At 36.4% G+C, this 21,476-nt stretch overlaps 1 protein-coding gene across 2 annotated transcripts; it reads right to left on the bottom strand.

The window, feature by feature from the left end:
* Positions 1 to 3,814: 3,814 nt before the first annotated feature.
* On the bottom strand, positions 3,815 to 21,200 carry tfeb (transcription factor EB). Of its 2 annotated transcripts, none has more exons than XM_073825351.1 (8): positions 20,933 to 21,200; positions 14,099 to 14,386; positions 13,329 to 13,421; positions 10,584 to 10,701; positions 9,598 to 9,654; positions 9,063 to 9,138; positions 8,808 to 8,955; positions 3,815 to 7,054 (listed from the first exon to the last, which is right to left on the bottom strand). In XM_073825351.1, the coding sequence occupies exons 1-8, from the start codon at positions 21,137 to 21,139 to the stop codon at positions 6,518 to 6,520; spliced, it is 1,524 nt and encodes a 507-aa protein (XP_073681452.1). In that variant the 5' UTR covers positions 21,140 to 21,200; the 3' UTR covers positions 3,815 to 6,517. The 2 variants fall into 2 exon arrangements, with proteins under 2 accessions (XP_073681452.1, XP_073681453.1); XM_073825352.1 differs by having other exon boundaries at positions 9,598 to 9,645.
* Between the last annotated feature and the right edge of the window lie 276 nt (positions 21,201 to 21,476).

Raw genomic sequence — 21,476 nt, 5'->3', positions numbered from 1 at the left:
GACTGAATAATGTTTAAACTTTATTTGTAGAAAAAATCATGTTAAAATGTAAATGCAAAAAATGATACAACGGTTTTTTGAGAAACATTTATTTTTACATTATTGCATTGCATTGCGTTATATGTTTTGTCCTCACAATGAAAACTACAGAGCTTTGATCATAAAACTATTATTTAAATATCATCTTAATAAGACGTATTATTGGGAGATAAAAGTGACAATGTTTTTTTATAAGCAGTCTGTTATAATTTTTTTTTTCTACATTACAAGCTGTCAGAATTTAATTTGACTTTTTGGCAAGTATAGTAAATATCAACATCTGCACAGTTTGGGCCTCTGAATAAAATTGAGGTGTTTATTCTTTTTATTGAATCGTTTTTGGGGTTTTTTGGAGTGCGAGCTCCGTATTTTCTTTATATCACACTATATGAGCAATGAAAGCCTAATGTATCAAATACAAAACAAAACATAAACGATCATTTATTATTATTATTTTATATTCGGTCTACTGTAGTAAACTATTCCATTTTTTTCTGACTATTTTTCCCCTTCCATTCTTATATTTATTTTTAAACAGCTAATCTTTGCCATTTTACAAACCTTCTCTGCCTTTAATAATCATAAAACAGCTTTTTGATTATTTTTTTAACAGTTTGATAAAATCGAACACACATAATATTCAATCTAGAACTGAATATGTAATGTGTAACACAGAACACAAATGAATAATAATGAGCTTCGGATGCATCAGACAAATCGTTTAGAGTGTGAATACAGTGTGTATTTGTATTCATTTAGCATGTTAACCTCAAGATCAAGGCCTGCACCACTATATAGTGATAATTGGATGTGATTATGTTTTCTTATATAAGCACTCAGTCGTGTTTATCTTTAATGCTTGTTGAAATCTTGTTTGTTTTCTTTAGATGACATATCCGAAGGTCAGTTTAACTGACGGCGTGCATTAAGAGCAGATTTATTTTCCGGTTCTTCTCGGTCTCTGTTTACAGTTCACTCATTTTAATGAAGCAACACAGTTCTTGGCCAGAGCGTTTCATATGCGTGAGGTAGCAAGATGACTGCAAGCTAATTATTCCTCACCTCGTCCTATTTTAAGCCTCTCTTTATCTGGGATAAACTGCCCTAATAAAATGGTATTTAAAAATAGGTTAATTGCATTGCAGTGCTGTTTCTGTAATTGTTACAGGAAATAAATGAGGTTGCACTGAGGGAGTTTCACAGTTCTCTGGTGCCCCCTAGAGGATACAGCCTGACTTTATTTTTCACGATTAGTTTAGTTATACTTCCCACTGAAGATAATCTCTTGAATCAAGAGTGTATGGGAAAATTAAGTGGCTATGGCAGATTAGTCAAGACTGATGCTTGAATTAAGTAATGAGTCCATGTCCACATCTTTTTATACTTCTAAAAAATCAATTTTTGTGCAAAACCAAATAAGTATGGTGCTCAAGTCATCAAGCTGCTGTTGATATAATAAAAAAGTCAGATAAAGTATAAGGAAGTAGGTGGTTGATATTGTCGTAAGGCACAATACAAAGCGGTCAGCTCATGATAAACCATTTCCTCTAATGTTTTACTCTGATAGTTAATTTTGTATAAAACCTCAAAAGTGCTTCCCAGGGTATATTTTTATTTCTTCCTCCGTTTGTTGGACATTGTTCCTCTTAGCAGAGCTCTACTTGTTTAAAACAACTAACTACAATTGTTTTCTGTATTTTTTCAAATAAAAATGCATGAAAATAAATAAACTGAAATAAAAAGTAGTTAGAGCAAAAATAAACTGACAAAAATGACTAAATATTAGAATAAAAATGTAAAATAAAAAAGCTAATTAAAAATATGAATAAATCATATACATTAATAGTATATACACTACCAGTCAAAAGTTTTTGAACAGTAAGATTTTTAATGTTTTTTAAGTCTGCTCACCAAGCCTGCATTTGTTTAATTCAAAGTACAGCAAAAATAGTAATATATTCTATATTTTATTTGAATATATTTTAAAATGTAATTTATTCTTGATTTCAAAGCTGAATTTTTAGCTTAATTACTTAAGTCACATTATCCTTCAGAAATCATTCTAATATTCTGACTTGCTGCTAAAAAACATGTATCATTATTATTATTATGTTGAAAACAGCTGAGTAGAATTTTTTCAGGTTTCTTTGATGAATAGAATGTTTAGAAGAACAGCATTTATCTGAAATGGAAAGATTTAGTAAAATTATAAATATCGTTATCAACACTTTATCACTTTGGATCAATTTTAAGCATTCTTGATAAAATAAAATAAAATAAAAGTATTAATTTCCAAAAATTACAATGACTCCAAGATTTTGAATGGTATAGTGTATAATGTTAATAAAGCCTTTACTTTCAGATAAATGATCTTTGGATCTTTCCTGAAAAAAAAAAAAAAAAACTCAAATGTTTTAAATGTTGATAATAATAATAAACGTTTCTCGAAAAGCAAATCTGCATATTAGAATGATTTCTGAAGGATTATGTGACACTGAAGACTGAAGTAATGATGCTGAAAATGTAGCTTTGATCACAGGAATACATTACATTTTAAAACATATTAAAATAGAAAACAGTTATTTTAAATAGTAAAAAAAAATCACAATTTTACAGTTTCTGCTGTACTTTGGATCAAATAAATGCAGGCTTGGTGAGCAGAAGAGACTTCTTTAAAAATCTTACTGTTCAAAAACTTTTGACTGGTAGTCTAAATAACACTAAAATAACAGTTATCTACTCCATTTGCTAAATCTGGATCTTTGTAATATTTCCTAACTCATTTGATTAAACTGCCAGGGGCTAAACATAAAATTAAATTCTATATAAAAATCTGTATAAAGTAATTTATTACACTTAAAATGGCCATTTACTAAATGAATTGAACAATGTATCATTTGACATTTTTATCCCAATACATTGTTTATTATACTATTTTATTAGTAAGCAGTATGTCTATACTAGTTAGTCATTTACCTGTGTTTTAATTCATTATGCTGGTGTAGAGCTCCCTCTCATGGCACTGTAGAGAATCGTTGACCATAAAAACCCATTATAAGTGCACAAAACACAAGCCAGACGATATACCATCAACTAAAATACATTTAATGTGAGGTGTCATTTAGTTCCAGAGATTTCTGAAAGAGCAAATCCCATAAACATGACACATCCACAGTACTGAAACATTCTCAAGGCCTTCAGAGGGTTTTGGTAAAAACTTGAGACGCATTCTCCTGGTATTGTCTTTCAGCATGCTGTAAAATGAAATGCCAAAGTGTTCCTTTTTTTCTTTCTTTTTAATCATCAAGATATTTTACCAAAGCATACTCTTTAATTCAAGTGATTTATCTTCATTCTTAAATGGCAAACCTTCTCATTCCTGGTGCATGGCTAAAAAATAAAAATAAAAAATAAAAAAAATGTCACACAAGCAAAATTAGAAGCCCCTTCCCATAATGCTATCGAAATGCCCTTGCTTACGTTCTATGCTACATCTATTCTAGCTAACCAAGTCAAAGATTTGCATAGAGTACCCTAGTCTTAACAAGAGCTTTCGGTTTGTTTTAACTTAGCTGAATTCTGTGCAACATCCAGGCAGTTAGTCATACACCTGCGATAATCATAATAATAATAAGGCATAAAATACACCTGTGGTGTCTCTCCTGTATTCAAAACTAATTCATGAGGTTTAAACGATGCAATTTCAGCACTTTAAAACAATAAAGCAGTAAAACAGGGAAAGGTGGATGGGTAATAAGACACTGGAGGTGCATCATACAGGGCTTAGATTCTATTAAAGCTCATGTTCAACACAGGCAGTTTACAAGCCACCTTGATTTAACTGTACAATATGTAAAATTCACATTCTCAATGGTTTAATTAAAAGTGAATGAAAACAATGAATCATTACTCAACAGTATCACTTTTCCTCAAATGTTTTTTTTTTAAAAAAAAGGAATAAAATCAATATAAAAACAACATTACATATGTTCTTTTAATCTCATTAAGCCTAATGTGTTTTAACGATTTTGTACAAAAAAAATTGAAAAGACAAATATATGGCTCTGCGCTTGCCATTATATAATAGAATGGCAGAAATATTTTTATATTTCTATGGCTCGGCAGTGATATAGTAAAACTAGTTTTTAGAAAAAAAAATACTAATAAAATGAAAACAGATAAAGTACATTTAAGTGGCTTAGTGGCATAAAACATTTGAAATTAAACTCACTTCATATCTTTATAATATCAATAAAATTAAAACAGTTTTTCCAGTGCTTTGGGAAGGAAAAAAAAGATATACCTATTATAAACCTATAATAATACATGTACATTTTCTCCATATTCAACTTCAACTGTACAGCTTGAAAAGCTGGATCATGTTGATCCATGTTTTCCTGAAAGGCACCTTGGGCTGTATGAACTTCAGTTTGGCAAACAGGGCTCACAGCTGTCAGCTTTATTTTACTGAGTGCCAGCACGAGCGTTTGAGCGTGTGCTTCCTGAAGAATCTGGCCTTGGCTTTAAGGCACCTCATTAGGAGTGTGTGGCAAATAACAAGTTAATTTATACTGCATTATACTGCATTTCACTGAACATACTGTCTCTCACACCTGGTCTGGCCTGTTATATAAACAGAAGCCTGGCTTCATTGTTTCATCTTTAAGAATGACAACAGCAGCGACATAAATAGCATGGGTAAAGCTAATGCTAGAGTGATATGGCAAGTTTCTTTTGATAGATCTCTCAGCATGTTGGTGGAGGGTCACACCAGGACACGTTTAGACTTCCCATACTATTATCCAATGATTTTCCATGACCTTTTCAGTGTGATTAGTAGAGAAGAACCTTTAAAATTCAATTATTTTTTTTTGTGAATCTGTTTGGCTGATTCATTTAAGTGAATCAAATCAAATGAATGATTCACTCACTCACTCACAACTGACTACATTAATGGTTTTTCCTTCCAGGTTTTTGCATGACTATGGGAAGTTATTTATAAGCTGTCGAAAGATATTATTGATATTGATAAGCTGCCTTTGCATATTGCTCTGGTACAGCAGGCGTTGTGTTTAAGAGATCAGATGTGCCAGTGTATTTCAAATCCTCCAGTAATCACTTCTGTCTGGATTTGGAGAACATTGAGTGAGTGTGACAGTCTCACATGTGGGAAATGGCTGACATATGTTAAAGCAGAAAAATATAATTCTACAGAGAATGTGAGAGTGTGGTTTGGACTGTAAAAGTGGTTCCCGGAGTGTAAAAGCTGACTCAACATTTCTCACAACCGTCTCTCACCCAAAAATGGCTTATTGGAAATACATGCTTCTACATACATTTTTGCAAGACTGCAGTTACGTACCTTACTGCACATTTCGCGGCAATTTCAAAGTGAAATGTCCAGAGAGTGGCGCTAAAACACGCGTTCAATATGTGACCGTTGGTACAGGCGCGTATTGCTGCGTGTTTATTACGCTGCTTCAGGTACGTATTGCGGCTGTTCAGAATTCATATATATATATTATATTTAATATATTTTAACTTCCTTATGCGGATTTGAGCTGTTTTACGAACGTTGTTCGTACTGGAGCTCTTCGACACTCAAGTACAGCGTTGTATAGCGTGAGCTACCAAGCAAACGTACTGAATTAGAAAACGCACGCATATGAAGCTATATGTAACGACAACCTTCAGAAGTATCAGTTTTCAAATCGCGCAGGATGTTAAAATAGTTTTTAAGCCATAATATAATATTCTGTAAGTAATTGTCTAAAAATGAGGCTTTATTGATTAAAACTAAAATACTTTCTAAAATCTAAAGTCTAAAATACTTTGTGTGAAAAGCTGTCGGAGGTTTACTGCCTAGAAACTAGAAACGAGTGATTTGCACATATAGGATATAGGTACGTTTTTTTTTAGTTTTGCATAAAGAGGCACGTATTTCCAATGAGCCTATGTTGACTTTTTGTCATCATTCACTCACCTTTATGTTGTTCTAAACAAAGATATTATGAAGAATGTTGGAACCAAACAGTTGCTGGTAGCCATTGACTAATAGTATTTTTAACAAGAACAATGAGGGTGAGGAAATTGTCAAAATGTTGATTTCAGGGTGAACTTTCCCTTAATGGCAATCTGTATGTGTCTAAAGGACATATTTTTGTACAAAACATCCAAAATAGGCCAATTCTCCATAGCATTCAAGCATCTCAGTTCTGTTTGTTCAGTTAGTCTATATTGCATTTATCAATATATGCATATATTGCAATGTATTTTCATTTCTGTGACAAATTTTTTGTTTTGCATGTCAGACGTAAAGAATAAAAAACTAGCTAAACTTTCATTTCCGGATGGCAGGGTGTGCCAATATCGTACCTTTCCCCATTTAACAGTGTGCCAGACTAAATGCAACATCTGTGTGTGTGAATACACGGCGCATCATATGCACATCGTGCAGTGACACCTAAAGCTGTCCAGGTCACAGTATGTCTGAGTCCTCAATGCTGAAGCTGCTACGGCGGCTGCTGTCCACAGACGCCTCAGGGGACATGGCGGACAGCAGCGGGTCTCCTCCCAGCGGCGACAGGGCTTCTTCCATCAGCAAGAAGCCCAGCTCACTCTTCTTTCCCATTGGCGCGACACCTCCGCCCAAAGAACTGAGATCCCCGATGCCCCCCATGCCATCCTGATATCCTGGAATGCCACCGTCGCACAAGTCCAGCGACTGGGCATAGTCAAAGTGCTGGGAGCTGCCCACGGCTGGGTATTGCAGTGGGGGCTGGGGGTGAAGGTGCTGGTGTTGGTGTTGATGGAGCTGAGTGTGGGGTCGGGGCTGGGGCTGACCCTGGTGCTGCTGATGCTGGGGGTAGTGAGGAGGGAGATGGGGCTGGCGCGAGAGGTGGTTCTCCTCAGGACTGTTCTCCTGCTTGATGAAGGGGTTGAGAATCTCAATGTTGTTCAGACCAGATGGAGAACTGTTGGAGAGGCCGTGCATCTGGGCCTGCCTCTCGAGCTCCTGAAGATTGAGCACAATCAGAATAAAATGATCAATCTCTTAAAATATAAGTTCTCATAATGTATTTTTGTATAATAACTAAGAATTAAACATACTGGTGCCATATTGGTTATGCTGCAATATTCTATTTAGTTTTTTTTTTGGTATTGTTCTTCTTTGTAGCTGCATTTCCATTACCCTTCAAATTGCACAAATTGAAAATATACCCAATGGAAACATAAATTTTGCAAAAATTCCCATATATCACAAAAAAGTTTTTCCGCTTGCATGAGGTGTTTTTTCAGCCAATTGGAAAATGGCATATTCCGCAAAACTGCGACAGAACTTGGCGTACATAAAAATCACATGATAATTCTTCAATGTACTATAACCTCCAAACAATTAATTTGAAAATTCGATTAAAAATAATGGCTAGTGTTGTGACTATGATAAACGTAAACTTACCAAAATTTGTTGCCATAACTCTGAAAAATTCAGTTTTAGTCGCATAACATTGGTTAATGGAAAGTTTTTTTTAATGGACATATATAAAATATAGCAAACGTTTTGCGCAAATCTGTAATGGAAACACAGCTACGTGTTATTATAGTATAATTAAGATTTATTGTTGATTATAGTTTATTCTAATCTTTTATAGTTTTATTAATTGTTTTAATCAGTTTTTGTTTCATTTTTTTTATTAATATTTTGATATTTTTGATGAATTTAATGCATCCTTGCTAAATAAACATAAAAAAGAACTAAGAACTGATAAGTGACTCAAAGACCTGGATGAGAAAGAGCTTTACATTAAAGACATGTTATTTTTATATTTTTTAAGGTTAAAGTTTTTTATTATATCTATATAGTTAGTATTATTGTTTATTTCAAATTTAGTTTTAGTTATTTCATACATGAAGTTAAACTAAAATAAAATAAGAAATGCTGCATTGGCATCCAGCTTTCAGTTAATATTTAGTTTAAGTAACAAAGGTGCTTTTAATGGTTTTAGTTTTAGTTAACTACATCAACACTACATTTTATATTTACTTTTTATACCTATTTCTCTTATTTGTGTTGTTATTTAAAGGAGTAGTTCACTTTCGACGTGATTACGTAGAACGTATAGACGCGAACGCGCATTAGCCCTAGTGCTAGACGAGTTTCAGTGCTTAAAAGGTATATAAAAATATATTTTTCTAAGAAAATGACCGAACGTTTTGGTAGACGAGACTCTTCTTCGTCGGCTGGGATCGTTTACAGCCCTTTGAAGCCGCATTTAAACTGCATTTAAACTGCATTTTGAAGGTTCAAAAATCGGAGCACCATTTAAGTCCATTATATGGAGAAATTTCCAGAAATGTTTATCTCAAAAAACATAATTTCTTGACGACTGATGAAAAAAAGACATAAACATCTTGGATCACAAGGGGGTGAGTAAATTATCTGTAAATTGTTCTGAAAGTGAACTACTCCTTTAACACTAACTTAGTTATTTTTTGCCAGTCACTAATTATTTATAATAATAACACTGATAATTGTACTTTTTTTTAGTAAATCTAAAAAATTATAATTTTTTCATACTTCAGAAAGTAATGATACCTAAACTCATCTATATTACTTAAATGAATACAGTATTGTATTACCTGAATGAGGAAAAACCTTACACTAAAAACATGTAAAATGTTCATCTTGCTGCTAGGTCAATTCTTGTAACAGACATTTGTCATTTGTGTGACAAAAACGGTCACATAAGTGCTGAATGAATGTTCACCTGAATGCGGAGCCACAGCTGTTTGTTGGCCATCTCCATTCTTCTGAAGTTGTTCTCCACCTCTCTGGTTCTCTGGACGTCCTTCTGCATGCGTTTAATATACTCCACAGAGGCCCTCAGAATGGTGCCTTTATTCCAGCGAACATCCCTGAACACGAGAGGTCCCAGATGGATGGTCAAGTGTTAATCAATGAAAATCTCCAAATAGTTAGAAGACCAGAATTAAAGTAGAATGGTTTATGTGCTCAAACTTACAGGTCATTGGTTTTGGGGATCATGGTGCCCAGCTCCTTAATTCGATCATTGATGTTAAACCTTCTCCTCCTTTCAACTAAGGGGGGAAAAAAAGAAATGTTTTTGTCAGACCTTGACCATTATGTTTTTTATTTGTTTTCTGACTTGAACTTTTAGTTACGATGGGAAATGAAGTAACCGTTTCTACGCAATACTGCCTCTGCGTGTAAATTGTTTACGATGCTCAGGATATGGCTCTATATTCCATCTTAATCCAAAGTATTTGGGAACAGGCCAAGCTTAGCAAAGCGTTGCAGAATTACTGTCCAATTGTACAACTCCAATACTTGTGAAATGTCACAGGCAATTACATTTTAATGCCACGGCAGCAGGATATGTCCGAGTTAACGATAGACCAAAGTGTAGTGCGCTGTCAGCTGAATTTGCCTGGAGGTGACAGGGGGTGTCAATGGCAGGGCACTAGCGGAGCAAGTGTACTTTAAACTGTGAGGGGTTATAAACTAAAAGAAATGAGGGGGAAAAAGCGCATACTCACTCAAGTTGTGGTTGTCTTTCTTTTGCCTCTCCTTGGCCATTGCCCGAGCTTCAGCATCTTGCCAAAAAAAGGCAATACTGTCAATCAACTACTACGATAAACATGTTCTGCAATGCACACAAATTCCGTCTGGATTCTGTAACTGAATTTATGAGATTTTGTAATAGTGATATTTGCTTGGTGAAACTCTGCTTAAATTTTATCCAGCAGGGTTATATAAAAATGTTTCTGTCACGTCTTACAGTTGTAAAACAGTGTTGTTTAAGCTCTGCTTAGTTTTCTGTTTATTTTTTGTTGTTTTTATTGGTTTAGTATGCCAACACATTATAGTAAAACTTTGCATAAGGTTTCTCAATTTGTAAATCATGAAAACAACACTGAAATGTTTGAGCATGATCTAAATTTCTAAGCAATTTCCGTTTGCTTTCCATTATTTATGTCAGTCATATCACTCTTAACAGTATCCACCTTATTTTTCAATGCAGTAATAAGCTGTTTTCTATGAATGTGCGAGACTTCCGGGTTATTAGCAACTTCAGGGAAATAATGAGAAGGCTAAGTACAGTAAACGATAAAACTGTTTGCACTACAAACCAGTGTGTTCATAATTAAGATGGTAAGATACAGTTGGCAATATCAAAATGAGCTTTGTACAGCTAAAAATTACTGGAAGCGAATGACACCGGAAGCCAGACACATTAAATTCACAAATGGCCGTGCTCACACTTATGGCGAAAAATAAGGTGGATACAGAACCAAGTAAACATTTCGATAATCTTGACTAAATGTGTTTTTCATATCACATGGATGTATACGATATGAAAATGGTTTTGTTTGACCAAACAGGGAAAAATAGTCAGACAACAAGCAAAAGTGTGCATTGTGACTCATTTGTTGACTACTATTACTCTAAAATGGTGGAAAATAGTGTTAATAAATGTTTCATGTTTCTAAACTTTTTATGCCAAAATCTGAGATTGCTCTACCTGACAGCTCTCTCTTGATGGCTAGGTTGGCGGGACAGGAGTTGCTGGTCATTGCGATAGCTGATCCGGACATACCTGGCCCCGTGTACACATCCAAATGGCTGCTGGACAGTGGAAGCTGTAGTGCACAAAAGAGATATATGTACAACTAGGTAAGTTGAAAGACAACAACAACAGTATTTAAAGCTACAAAGAGAATTTTTCTTAGAATCGAATAACAATTGAACAAAATTATGAGCACAGAGAGTTTTAAACTCTTACTGCAATCTATGCATTCGTCGCTGGACAAGATACTAGTTTGTCTTGCAAATGGCATTTTTATGAAGCCATATTCAGCGTAACTCTGGTAAATCATCACAATCACTAGATAGCCAATAAACACTCAGCTTATCTCTAGCGCAAAGCCATAACCGCTAGAGATACCGGAGATAAACCACACAAAATATCACACTCGGCTATTGCTTCTGGGTGAGAGAAATGATTGACTATGCTCTTTCTTATCTGGGTCTTTATGGTTTTATACCAGTTGTATCTTTTATTCCATCTTAGAGCCTCAGTATAATTGTAAGCAAGCCGGCTCTGAGCTCCTAATGAGCCATGACAAGATAGCTTATCACAGAGGCTACTGTGAAGCACCAAACAAACACAAATCAACAGTAAAAAGTCAAAGATGGAAGTCCGTTATACAGTGTTAATTGTAAATTGCATACCTGTTTTTACCTTTTCTTACAATTGAGTGATCAGAAGTGATCAGAAACGGCTCGTTAAGCATTTCAAATGTGATAAACTAACAGGAAACGCTGTATACGCTGCTTCCTAACAAGCAATGCTGATGACTCAATGTGTCTGTAAGTATTTGTTCGTATTGGTTTTGTGAATTCCACTCTCTAAAGGCTTTAATTGTTGATCAAAGAAACAATGATCAAAGGAGGGACATGGTCAACAGGGTCAGAGGCCTTTGCAGCCTCATTAGGAGTCTGAACCCCCATGTCTCTTCTGACCTTCAAAATCCCTAATGTCCCTCTGAAACAAACAAAGTGGCTAATGTCCTTATATAGATCAAATCTAAAAAATATTCGCCACCGTTTGCACTTTTTAATAGCCGTATTACAAGTCCACCAGGATTAGGGAAATAATTCTTCTGTGGATAAGCATAATAATGGCATTTATCAAGGAAAACCTTTGCATGCAGACAAGTTGTAAAAGAAAAATGAATTCAGGTAAATATGCTTCTGGTAAACAGAAGAAAAACAACAATAGCACTTTCTGATAGGATGATTCCTGATGATTTCACGAGTCTGGAAACAAAGATCAATCATTACAATGGAAAACAGATCCCTTGAACGCTGATCAATTGGAAAATCAATCGCATTCACTCAATACTTCAAAAACAATACAATTAACAAAGTTAATCAATGCAAATTCTATCATCATTCGTGTGGCATATGTATTTTAAGACCATAGATAAATCAGTGGGGTTCAAAACTACTTTAAACTCCATTGACTTCCATTGTGTGAAGATTTGGAACACCATAAGACTATTTATGCATAAACTATGCTTTTAACAGATCAACAAGTCGCTTTCCTGCAGGTTCATCTAAACTACACTCACTAACAATGAGCTATTTACAGACACTTGAACATAACATGCTGCAAGCCTCTGGCTAAATAAGTGTTGCAAGGTTACCGGTGTCCTTAAAGTGCCCAAAGCATGTGCTCTTTCTTTCTAGCCTCTAGTTTCCAGGAACAAGACGCACAGAAACGAATAGCTGCAAGACTAAACAACCCCCCCTCCCCACACACACTCACACTTGATAGACAGAGAATGATGGGAACAAGACGGCCTTACCAGCTGAATCTTTTCTCCATCGATAACCTCCACGATGGCATAGGTTTTATTTGTGTCTTTCATACTGGCCTCTGAATCTCTCATAGCTGCACGCCCTTATCGTTCACCCTCGACCTCCACGGAGAGACTAACCTGAGCTGCACCGGGACCTTCTCTCTTCTACTTCCTCTTAACAACTAAACACTGAACTTTCCCCTGTCTGGACTTTCAGCCTCCCCTCCCGAGCTTTCTCTCCCTCTCTCTCCCAAACAGCCCCCCCCCCCCCCCCCCCGCTTCCCCACCTTCACGAAATGCCTTGTAAACAAGTTGAACTCTAACTGAGAGCGGCTTAATTGTTAATGTCGGGCAGTTACTTTAAATACAAAGCACAGTGCTCCCACTTTCCTGATTCCCAGCGCAATGCCTTTCCTTGAGTGAATCAGGCCACCATTTTAAGTCAATTAAACACTTTAAATACTTAAAACATTTCTCCCGAGACATGCCGAATATCGGTTATCCAATAAATCGAGCACGGAAAATTCACCAGATGAGCACAAACAGAAAATCGTTTCGAGGTCGCATGAGAGAAAAACAGTTGCATCATTTTACTGAGACGGTGCTTTGCTATAATTAGACGTGACTTTTGGTAATCAGACAAAGATGCTTTTCATCCCTATAACGCTGATAAAAAGCAGCACAACAAATGGATCCAGTATAATTCCTCCATTGTTAAAGTACAAGGTTGCGGGGGTTTCAAAAATGGACCTATTCAGCGGCAATAAGGCACAGCTTGTACATCATAAACAGGAATTATTCACTCAAATTTCTACTTACCTCCTGGGATTCAGCGATCTGTATTAGTCACAAGCAGTAATGTCAAGACTAAGAGGCCTGAAGTGAGTGAAGCCGTTACTTACTGTGTTTGGCATCTGGACCACAGGGTCAATATAAGCCTGGATGTCATCATAACTGGACTGCAGGCTGATGATGTCATCAATAACCTCATCCATCTTGTCCAAAACAAACACATAAGTAGATTTTAAACACCTTCTACACATTCCCTTTGATTACTAAAAGATTTTCTCATTTAAGCCGACATCTAAAGAGAGCATTTGTAGAAATTACCAATGAAAGATGTATTCCTCTCAACAGTCCTATAGACATAATCCCTGTGTAGTTTAGCTCACAACGATAGTAAGTATGCCACAAGCACACATTCACTTAGGATCCCATAGGATCTGGTGGCATTGGGAGCGCAGAAAGGAAGGAAGGACCAAAGTCTGCTTCGTTCCAAAGGGCCGTCCTGCCTAAGGTTCCCTGTCACTCTTTAATCTGTAATTATACCTCGACGGCCATAATTGGCCACTTAAACTCCAATGACAATGGAGTTAAGTTAGTTAATATCCTGACCTTTGAGTGCACTTGGGGAAATAACACCCACCAGCGGTGAGAAATGTTTAAATCATAAAGGTCGTGGTGTATGAGCGATGAGCCAGACTTTGTCATCTACCGAACTTTAGGTTTCTGTGAACTCAGAAAGAGGAACTACGCTGCTAAATATAAACCTGTAACAGATATACTAACTGTAAATTAAACATCAACAAAATGAATCATGATGAATGTTATGGGAAAAAGGGTTTCTTTTAAACATGCCTAGACATGCTTACAAGCAGTAATGTTGAGCTACCTCATTCTCGTGGCTGGAGCCGATGTTGAGCATGGCCATGGGACTGTTGGGTGCGCTGTTCCCAGCAGAGTTCATGAGCTGATCGGTTCGCATGCAGGGAGAGGGCATGGATGGTGGGACGGATCCTGTCTGAGCCTGGGGCATGGTGGGTGGAGAGGGCTGTACCAAGCTTGTGACCGCATGTACAGCCTGCTTGGTGGCGTATGTGGTGGACAGATACTCCTTGACCTGCTGCCGCTGAGACTGTCGAATGTGGTAGTCTGTGGGGTTCTCAAGATGGGTCTGTACCTAAAAAACATAATAATATATAATATTATTATATTATGTACTATGTGCACTATGTAGAAAACCCATAAAAAATGTACGTTATTTTTTTGTTTTATACATTTTTTGGACTATGGGGGTGCCAGTATTTCAAAGATGTAAAATGGTCGCACTTAGTGAGCTACCTGTTTTTACTGCAACACAACTCGGAAAATAAAATATTTATACAAAGACCATAGCTACTAAAAGAGTTTACAGGTGGCAATTGATATAAGCGTAGGCTTAAACCAAATGCTATACCGTCAATTTTTTTCCAACAAGGAGTCTAAACCCCTGGATATAGAGTGAAATCTGCTCTAAGAAACTCCTTCAGTGGCTGTGGCGTCATGACAAGCATCAGCATGTTTACATCCTCCCAGGATGGCATCTAGCGTTTCTTGTCTCTGCCGTTTGTAAGCTCTTTCAGTAGCTGTGGTCTACTAAAAAGCTCAAAGGCATCAGGGCTAAAGTGGAGAGAACAAAGATGCAAGTCTTTAGGAAGTTTTATTCTTCCACAGATGTCTTCCCATACTTCTCTCCTCTTCTTATCGCTAGGAAAGCAGTGAAGACTTACATTGCTTCTCTTGTTGCCCTTCACATGAAAATTACAACCAAAAGCAGCACAATGTGGCACTGTATCAGTATTTAATTTTGTGAGTTGTGTTGTGGAAAAAAGTAGCAACAGGTAGCACCAGTAGCTCACCGAGTAAAACTAAAATATCTAAAATATGTATAAAACGATGTGTATTTTTTAAATAATGGAAATCTTTTATGTTTTCTACTAAATATTTCAGTAAGGGACATTGTTTAAATTATATTAAGCCACACAAGTCTTAATACCCAGGGTCTCTTTAAAGATTAGTTATTTTAGTCAGCAAATATGCATTCAATTGATCAAAAGAGAGAGTAAAGACATTTATAATGTTACAAAAGATTTCTATTTCAAATAAAGGCTGTTGTTTTGACCCTTTTGTCAAAGAATCCTGAATAAAAATATGTATCATGGGTTACATTAGGGCTGGGCGATTAATCGAAAAATAATCGAAATCGACATTCAGAACCTATAATCGTTAAAATTTTTCCAGGAAGATTATTTCAATTACTTTCCCTTTAAAAAACACTAGCGCTCCGTTCCGTTATTCCGCCGACATGTCGATGGAGAGCTTAAACAGTATTTATACAGTAAAAAGTATTTACAGGATATACAAGGGTAATTTTATTTAGAGGAGATACTGCTTATTTTCTACTTTTAATATGAAAAACATTGAAAATTATTTATTTTGTTTCCAATAGTGCAAGTTATTTATTTTCACTAATTTAAGAAAAATGTGACTTTTCGTTTTAAGCAATGCTTGCTTTAATTTCAGTTGTTCAACACTGATGTTCAATTAATAATCATAGATCGTAGATAGTGTGTTTCCTTCAATTATTTTAAAATCAAGTAATGCACCCTTCATCCAAAAACCTCTCGCTTGTAATATGAGAACATATTTACTGTACAAAACTTGTCAGTGAACTATGAGGGCAAAAAAATAAATATTATATAAATATAATTAAATATAATTTTATTAATAAATAAAATAATCGTTCATTAATCGTAATCGGGTTAAAATGTTCAATTAATCGAGATTTTGATTCTAAGCCAAATTGCCCAGCCCTAGGTTACATAATTATAAGCAACTACTTTCAACATTGATAATAATAAGAAATATTTCTTGAGCATCACATCAGCCTATTAGAATGATTTCTGAAGAACTATGTGATCCTGGAGATGTAATATTACATTTAAAAAAAAAGTTCTTGTAAACTGTAATAATATTCCACAATATTGCTGTTTTACTGTATTTTCTGATTAAAGAAATGAAGCTCTGAGTGAGCATAACAGACTTAAAAAAAATTTAAAAAGTAGTGGCAATGCCAATGTACAGGTCCTTATCAAAAAATTAGCATATTGTGATAAAGTTCATTATTTTCTGTAATGTACTGACAAACATTAGACTTTCATATATTTTAGATTCATTACACACAACTGAAGTAGTTCAAGCCTTTTATTGTTTTAATATTGATGATTTTGGCATACAGCTCATGAAAACCCAAAATTCCTATCTCAAAAAATTAGCATATCATGAAAAGGTTCTCTAAACGAGCTATTAACCTAATCATCTGAATCAACTAATTAACTCTAAACACCTGCAAAAGATTCCTGAGGTTTTTAAAAACTCCCAGCCTGGTTCATTACTCAAAACCGCAATCATGGGTAAGACTGCCGACCTGACTGCAGTCCAGAAGGCCATCATTGACACCCTCAAGCAAGAGGGTAAGACACAGAAAGAAATTTCTGAACGAATAGGCTGTTCCCAGAGTGCTGTATCAAGGCACCTCAGTGGGAAGTCTGTGGGAAGGAAAAAGTGTGGCAGAAAACGCTGCACAACGAGAAGAGGTGACCGGACCCTGAGGAAGATTGTGGAGAAGGACCGATTCCAGACATTGGGGGACCTGCGGAAGCAGTGGACTGAGTCTAGAGTAGAAACATCCAGAGCCACTGTGTACAGGCGTGTGCAGGAAATGGGCTACAGGTGCCGCATTCCCCAGGTCAAGCCACTTTTGAACCAGAAACAGCGGCAGAAGCGCCTGACCTGGGCTACAGAGAAGCAGCACTGGACTGTTGCTCAGTGGTCCAAAGTACTTTTTTCGGATGAAAGCAAATTTTGCATGTCATTCGGAAATCAAGGTGCCAGAGTGTGGAGGAAGACTGGGGAGAGGGAAATGCCAAAATGCCTGAAGTCCAGTGTCAAGTACCCACAGTCAGTGATGGTCTGGGGTGCCATGTCAGCTGCTGGTGTTGGTCCACTGTGTTTTATCAAGGGCAGGGTCAATGCAGCTAGCTATCAGGAGATTTTGGAGCACTTCATGCTTCCATCTGCTGAAAAGCTTAATGGAGATGAAGATTTCATTTTTCAGCACGACCTGGCACCTGCTCACAGTGCCAAAACCACTGGTAAATGGTTTACTGACCATGGTATTACTGTGCTCAATTGGCCTGCCAACTCTCCTGACCTGAACCCCATAGAGAATCTGTGGGATATTGTGAAGAGAAAATTGAGAGACGCAAGACCCAACACTCTGGATGAGCTTAAGGCCGCTATCGAAGCATCCTGGGCCTCCATAACACCTCAGCAGTGCCACAGGCTGATTGCCTCCATGCCACGCCGCATTGAAGCAGTCGTTTCTGCAAAAGGATTCCCGACCAAGTATTGAGTGCATAACTGAACATAATTATTTGAAGGTTGACTTTTTTTGTATTAAAAACACTTTTCTTGTATTGGTCGAATGAAATATGTTAATTTTTTGAGATAGGAATTTTGGGTTTTCATGAGCTGTATGCCAAAATCATCAATATTAAAACAATAAAAGGCTTGAACTACTTCAGTTGTGTGTAATGAATCTAAAATATATGAAAGTCTAATGTTTATCAGTACATTACAGAAAATAATGAACTTTATCACAATATGCTAATTTTTTGAGAAGGACCTGTACTGTATTTTGACTGACATAAAAAATGTAAGAGCATGACTTGCATTATCAAAACCCACACAGTGAGAAATAAACAGAAGTATTAAAAAAAAGTGTGTTCACCATCTGGCACCATCATATCTTATGACTTACTCTTCCAGTGGAAAAGTACAGTGTTTTTAAATCTAAGCATGTACGGGGCAGACAAGGCCAGAAAGAGCCTCCAGAGGATCAATGAATTACACAGGCACCTGCTGATGGAGGTTCAGAATGGTTACAAGTTACATCTGACCAGACTGGCCCCTTTTTTTTTCACCCCAAACTGAGTGATTCAGGACACAAAACTGGCATTTGACAATTGACAATGTGATGTGCACTGATGAAAAGATAAATAGATTTAAGTGTTAATTAACAATTAACAATTGTCTGTGCACAAATACGAGCAAGCCTATCAACAAAACTGTGTCTGTATACTGTTGGAAAACATTAGCCATAATACCACATTCCTGAATGAAAACAAGCCTTAGGATTAGTGGATAAAAGCCAGTCTGAGCACTTTCACTTTAAGATTTAAAAAAATATGCTGGAGCAAGTAAAACTTTTACAGGCTGGATTCAGGACTCCAATTAACACACACAAGCTGTGAAGTTGGGACACTGTCTGGAAGGACATTTTCCTGGTGTTAAATCTCTCCATGAACACTATTTAAAGGCATTTTGGGTAGGGCCAGTTGCTCTAAAGTCTCAGAGGTGAAATTACAGAAGGTTAGTTGTGGTTAGAAGTTCATCTCACATGGAGCTCTTCATTAGAAACTTTTATTCGATCTAGGAATGGTGGTGGTAAATGTCCAGATAAATGATACGGCACTTTGTGAAACAGGAGCTGTGAGATGACACATGTTTGGCTGCATGGGAGGGCAGCAACAACATGCTAGTGTCAAAAGTGCCACTTGCAATCAAGAAAAACAACATTGCAATAGTATGTATATATATATATATATATATATATATATATATATATATATATATATATATACACACAGTTGAGGTCAAAAGTTTACATCCCCCTTTCATAATATGCAAAATGTTAATTGTTTGAACAAAATAAGAGGGATCATACAAAATGTTATTTTATTTAGTACTGACCTGAATAAGATATTTCACAAAAAAAAAAAAAAAAAAAAAAATTAACTCAGTTGTCCTCAGTGTAAAAAGATGGATCTAATGATCATAGTCATTGTTGGAAAGGGTTCAAATACACAAAAATCCTGGAAAACCAAAGAATTTGTGCGACCTAAAGGATTTTTTAGAAGAACAACAGGCAGTTTAACTGTTCAGGACAAACAAGGGACTCATGAACAACTATTACTAAACAAAAAAAGCACAGCTGTGGTTCATTCAGGTAACAGTACAATATTCAGAATCAAGGGGATGTAAACTTTTGAATGGGGTAATTTTTATAAATTCAACTATTATTTTCTCTTGTGGACTATATGTAAACATCTTTTATGTGAAATATCTCATTCAGGTCAGTACTAAATAAACAATAACATGCATTTTGTATGATTTTGAATAATTAACATTTTGCAGATTCTGAAAGGGGGATGTAAACTTTTGACCTCAACTTTATATATATAATTTTAAGTATTAACATTTTTATTTAGCAGGGATGCAGTAAAAGATCAAGAATGTAAAGACATTTATAAGGTGATTTTCTCAATATTTAGATTTTTTGGCACCCTCAGGTTACAGATTTTCAAATAGCATCTCGGCCAAATATTGTCATATCCTAATAAACTATACATCAATGCTTATTTTTTCAGCTTTCAGAAGATATATGGATGTATGACTATGTATATGACATATTAGTATTAATAATATCATATCATTAGTATTACTATTGGTGGTGTTTTATGAACTGATACAAATAATTCTGAATATCAGTACAAAATGCCAGTAAAAAAATCACTGTCAGTCTTTCTCTAACGTCAACACTTTCTAAATCTGCTGTTCAGTTTGAATGATTCAGTTAATTTGTCAGAGATTACCTTCTTGGAGGAAGTTGAACAAACCTTAACAATGTTTTTAGTCACACAAGGCAAGTAACTTGATTGAAAACAGAGACTTTAGCTGTATATTCAAAGGAGCACATGAAGCTTTGCAGTTCCAGAAAACTATTGGGCTTTTTTCAAACTTTGAAATCAGAATGAAAGAAAAAAACATCTGGAAAAAACCTTAATCATAACATCACACATGCCCAAACTCAAAATTCCACGTGTGTACACTGAGCACAGTCTTTTAACTAACTGATAACAATCCAGGAAAACAATGGCAGAATCACACGTCACCTGTAAGTGTTATCTCCTATAAGTTATGTCACACCAGCCTCTCTTTTTTCTGTCTTTTTTCCTCTTACCTGCTTGCTGTTCCACCGCATTCTTCTACAACTATTCCTCACTTTGTTTTTGATCTCGGTTGTAATGTAATCCAGCACACTAATGCTGTGGTCAGTCCTGCACAACCCACTGACTCCTGGACTTTGCCCACTACTCTTTCACCGCAACATGAGAGGAGATTACAAGTGTACCTAATCTTACCTAATTTGGTCTTCGTGCACTCCTTACAACTCATTCATCCTGTTAGGACCACTAGGGTGGCCGGAGCGCTAGACTACCCAATGGAAGGCAAGATTAGGGTCTCATGGGGAAGCTCATTTAAACCCCAATACACAGAACTGAGCGATAATTAGAGGGAATTTGGCAGGATTTATGGGAGAGGGCACATCCCACTGATTATCAGTCTAAGTAAAGTATTTCCACAAAAATTTGCCAGTATCATGGTTGTCTTGCACTCATGACAGGTTTCGATGAATGACTCATTCTTGTTATTGTGGTCACACGACCTGGCATTATAGTTGGCTCTTTGACAGATTGCTATTCTTCCTCTTTTCTAAGTCGTTCTGGATAAAAGTGTGAATGTAATGTAAAATGTGCTCACATAAACTGATGGAAATCCATACCTTTAACACTTCAACAGGCACCTGCATGGGTGCCTGGAAGTGTGTTGGTGCGCTGATGGCTGGTGAAGGTGCAGGTGGGCCTGGCATGCGATGTTGCATATAATGCATGGATGCTGCCTGTTGTTGCTGCCGCTCCCGCTCCCGCTGCTCCTCCTGCTGCATTTGGTCCCGCATGAGCTGCAGGCGCAGGCCGATGCGTGACGACATGGCTGGGGGACGCGGGGGGCGGGCTGCTGTCACCGTGCAGTCCAGCCCGAAGAGTGGTGGGGTGTCTGCAAAAGAAAATAGGAAACAGTCAATATGAAGTAAATGGATTTTAAATAAATGTGGCTCTTTTGAAGGTGATTTGACTAGCATGTCCTATTGTATCTGTTAGTTTTCTTCTTCATCTTCCACTCTAGAAGTTTATGGCAGCCCATAGAACCCCTTGCAGCAAATTTGAAGTCTCTTTCTCAAACCTTCTAGCGCCACCAATAGGCCAAATTTGCACTCATATTTCTGCCTTTAATAACTTTTGAACCATAAGGTCTAGAAGGATTGTTTT

The sequence above is a fragment of the Garra rufa genome, chromosome 20 (assembly GCF_049309525.1).
Source record: "Garra rufa chromosome 20, GarRuf1.0, whole genome shotgun sequence".
Classification (NCBI taxonomy): Eukaryota; Metazoa; Chordata; class Actinopteri; order Cypriniformes; family Cyprinidae; genus Garra; species Garra rufa.
Note: the sequence above shows the minus strand (reverse complement) of the source record. Positions and strands in the feature narration are given on the sequence as shown.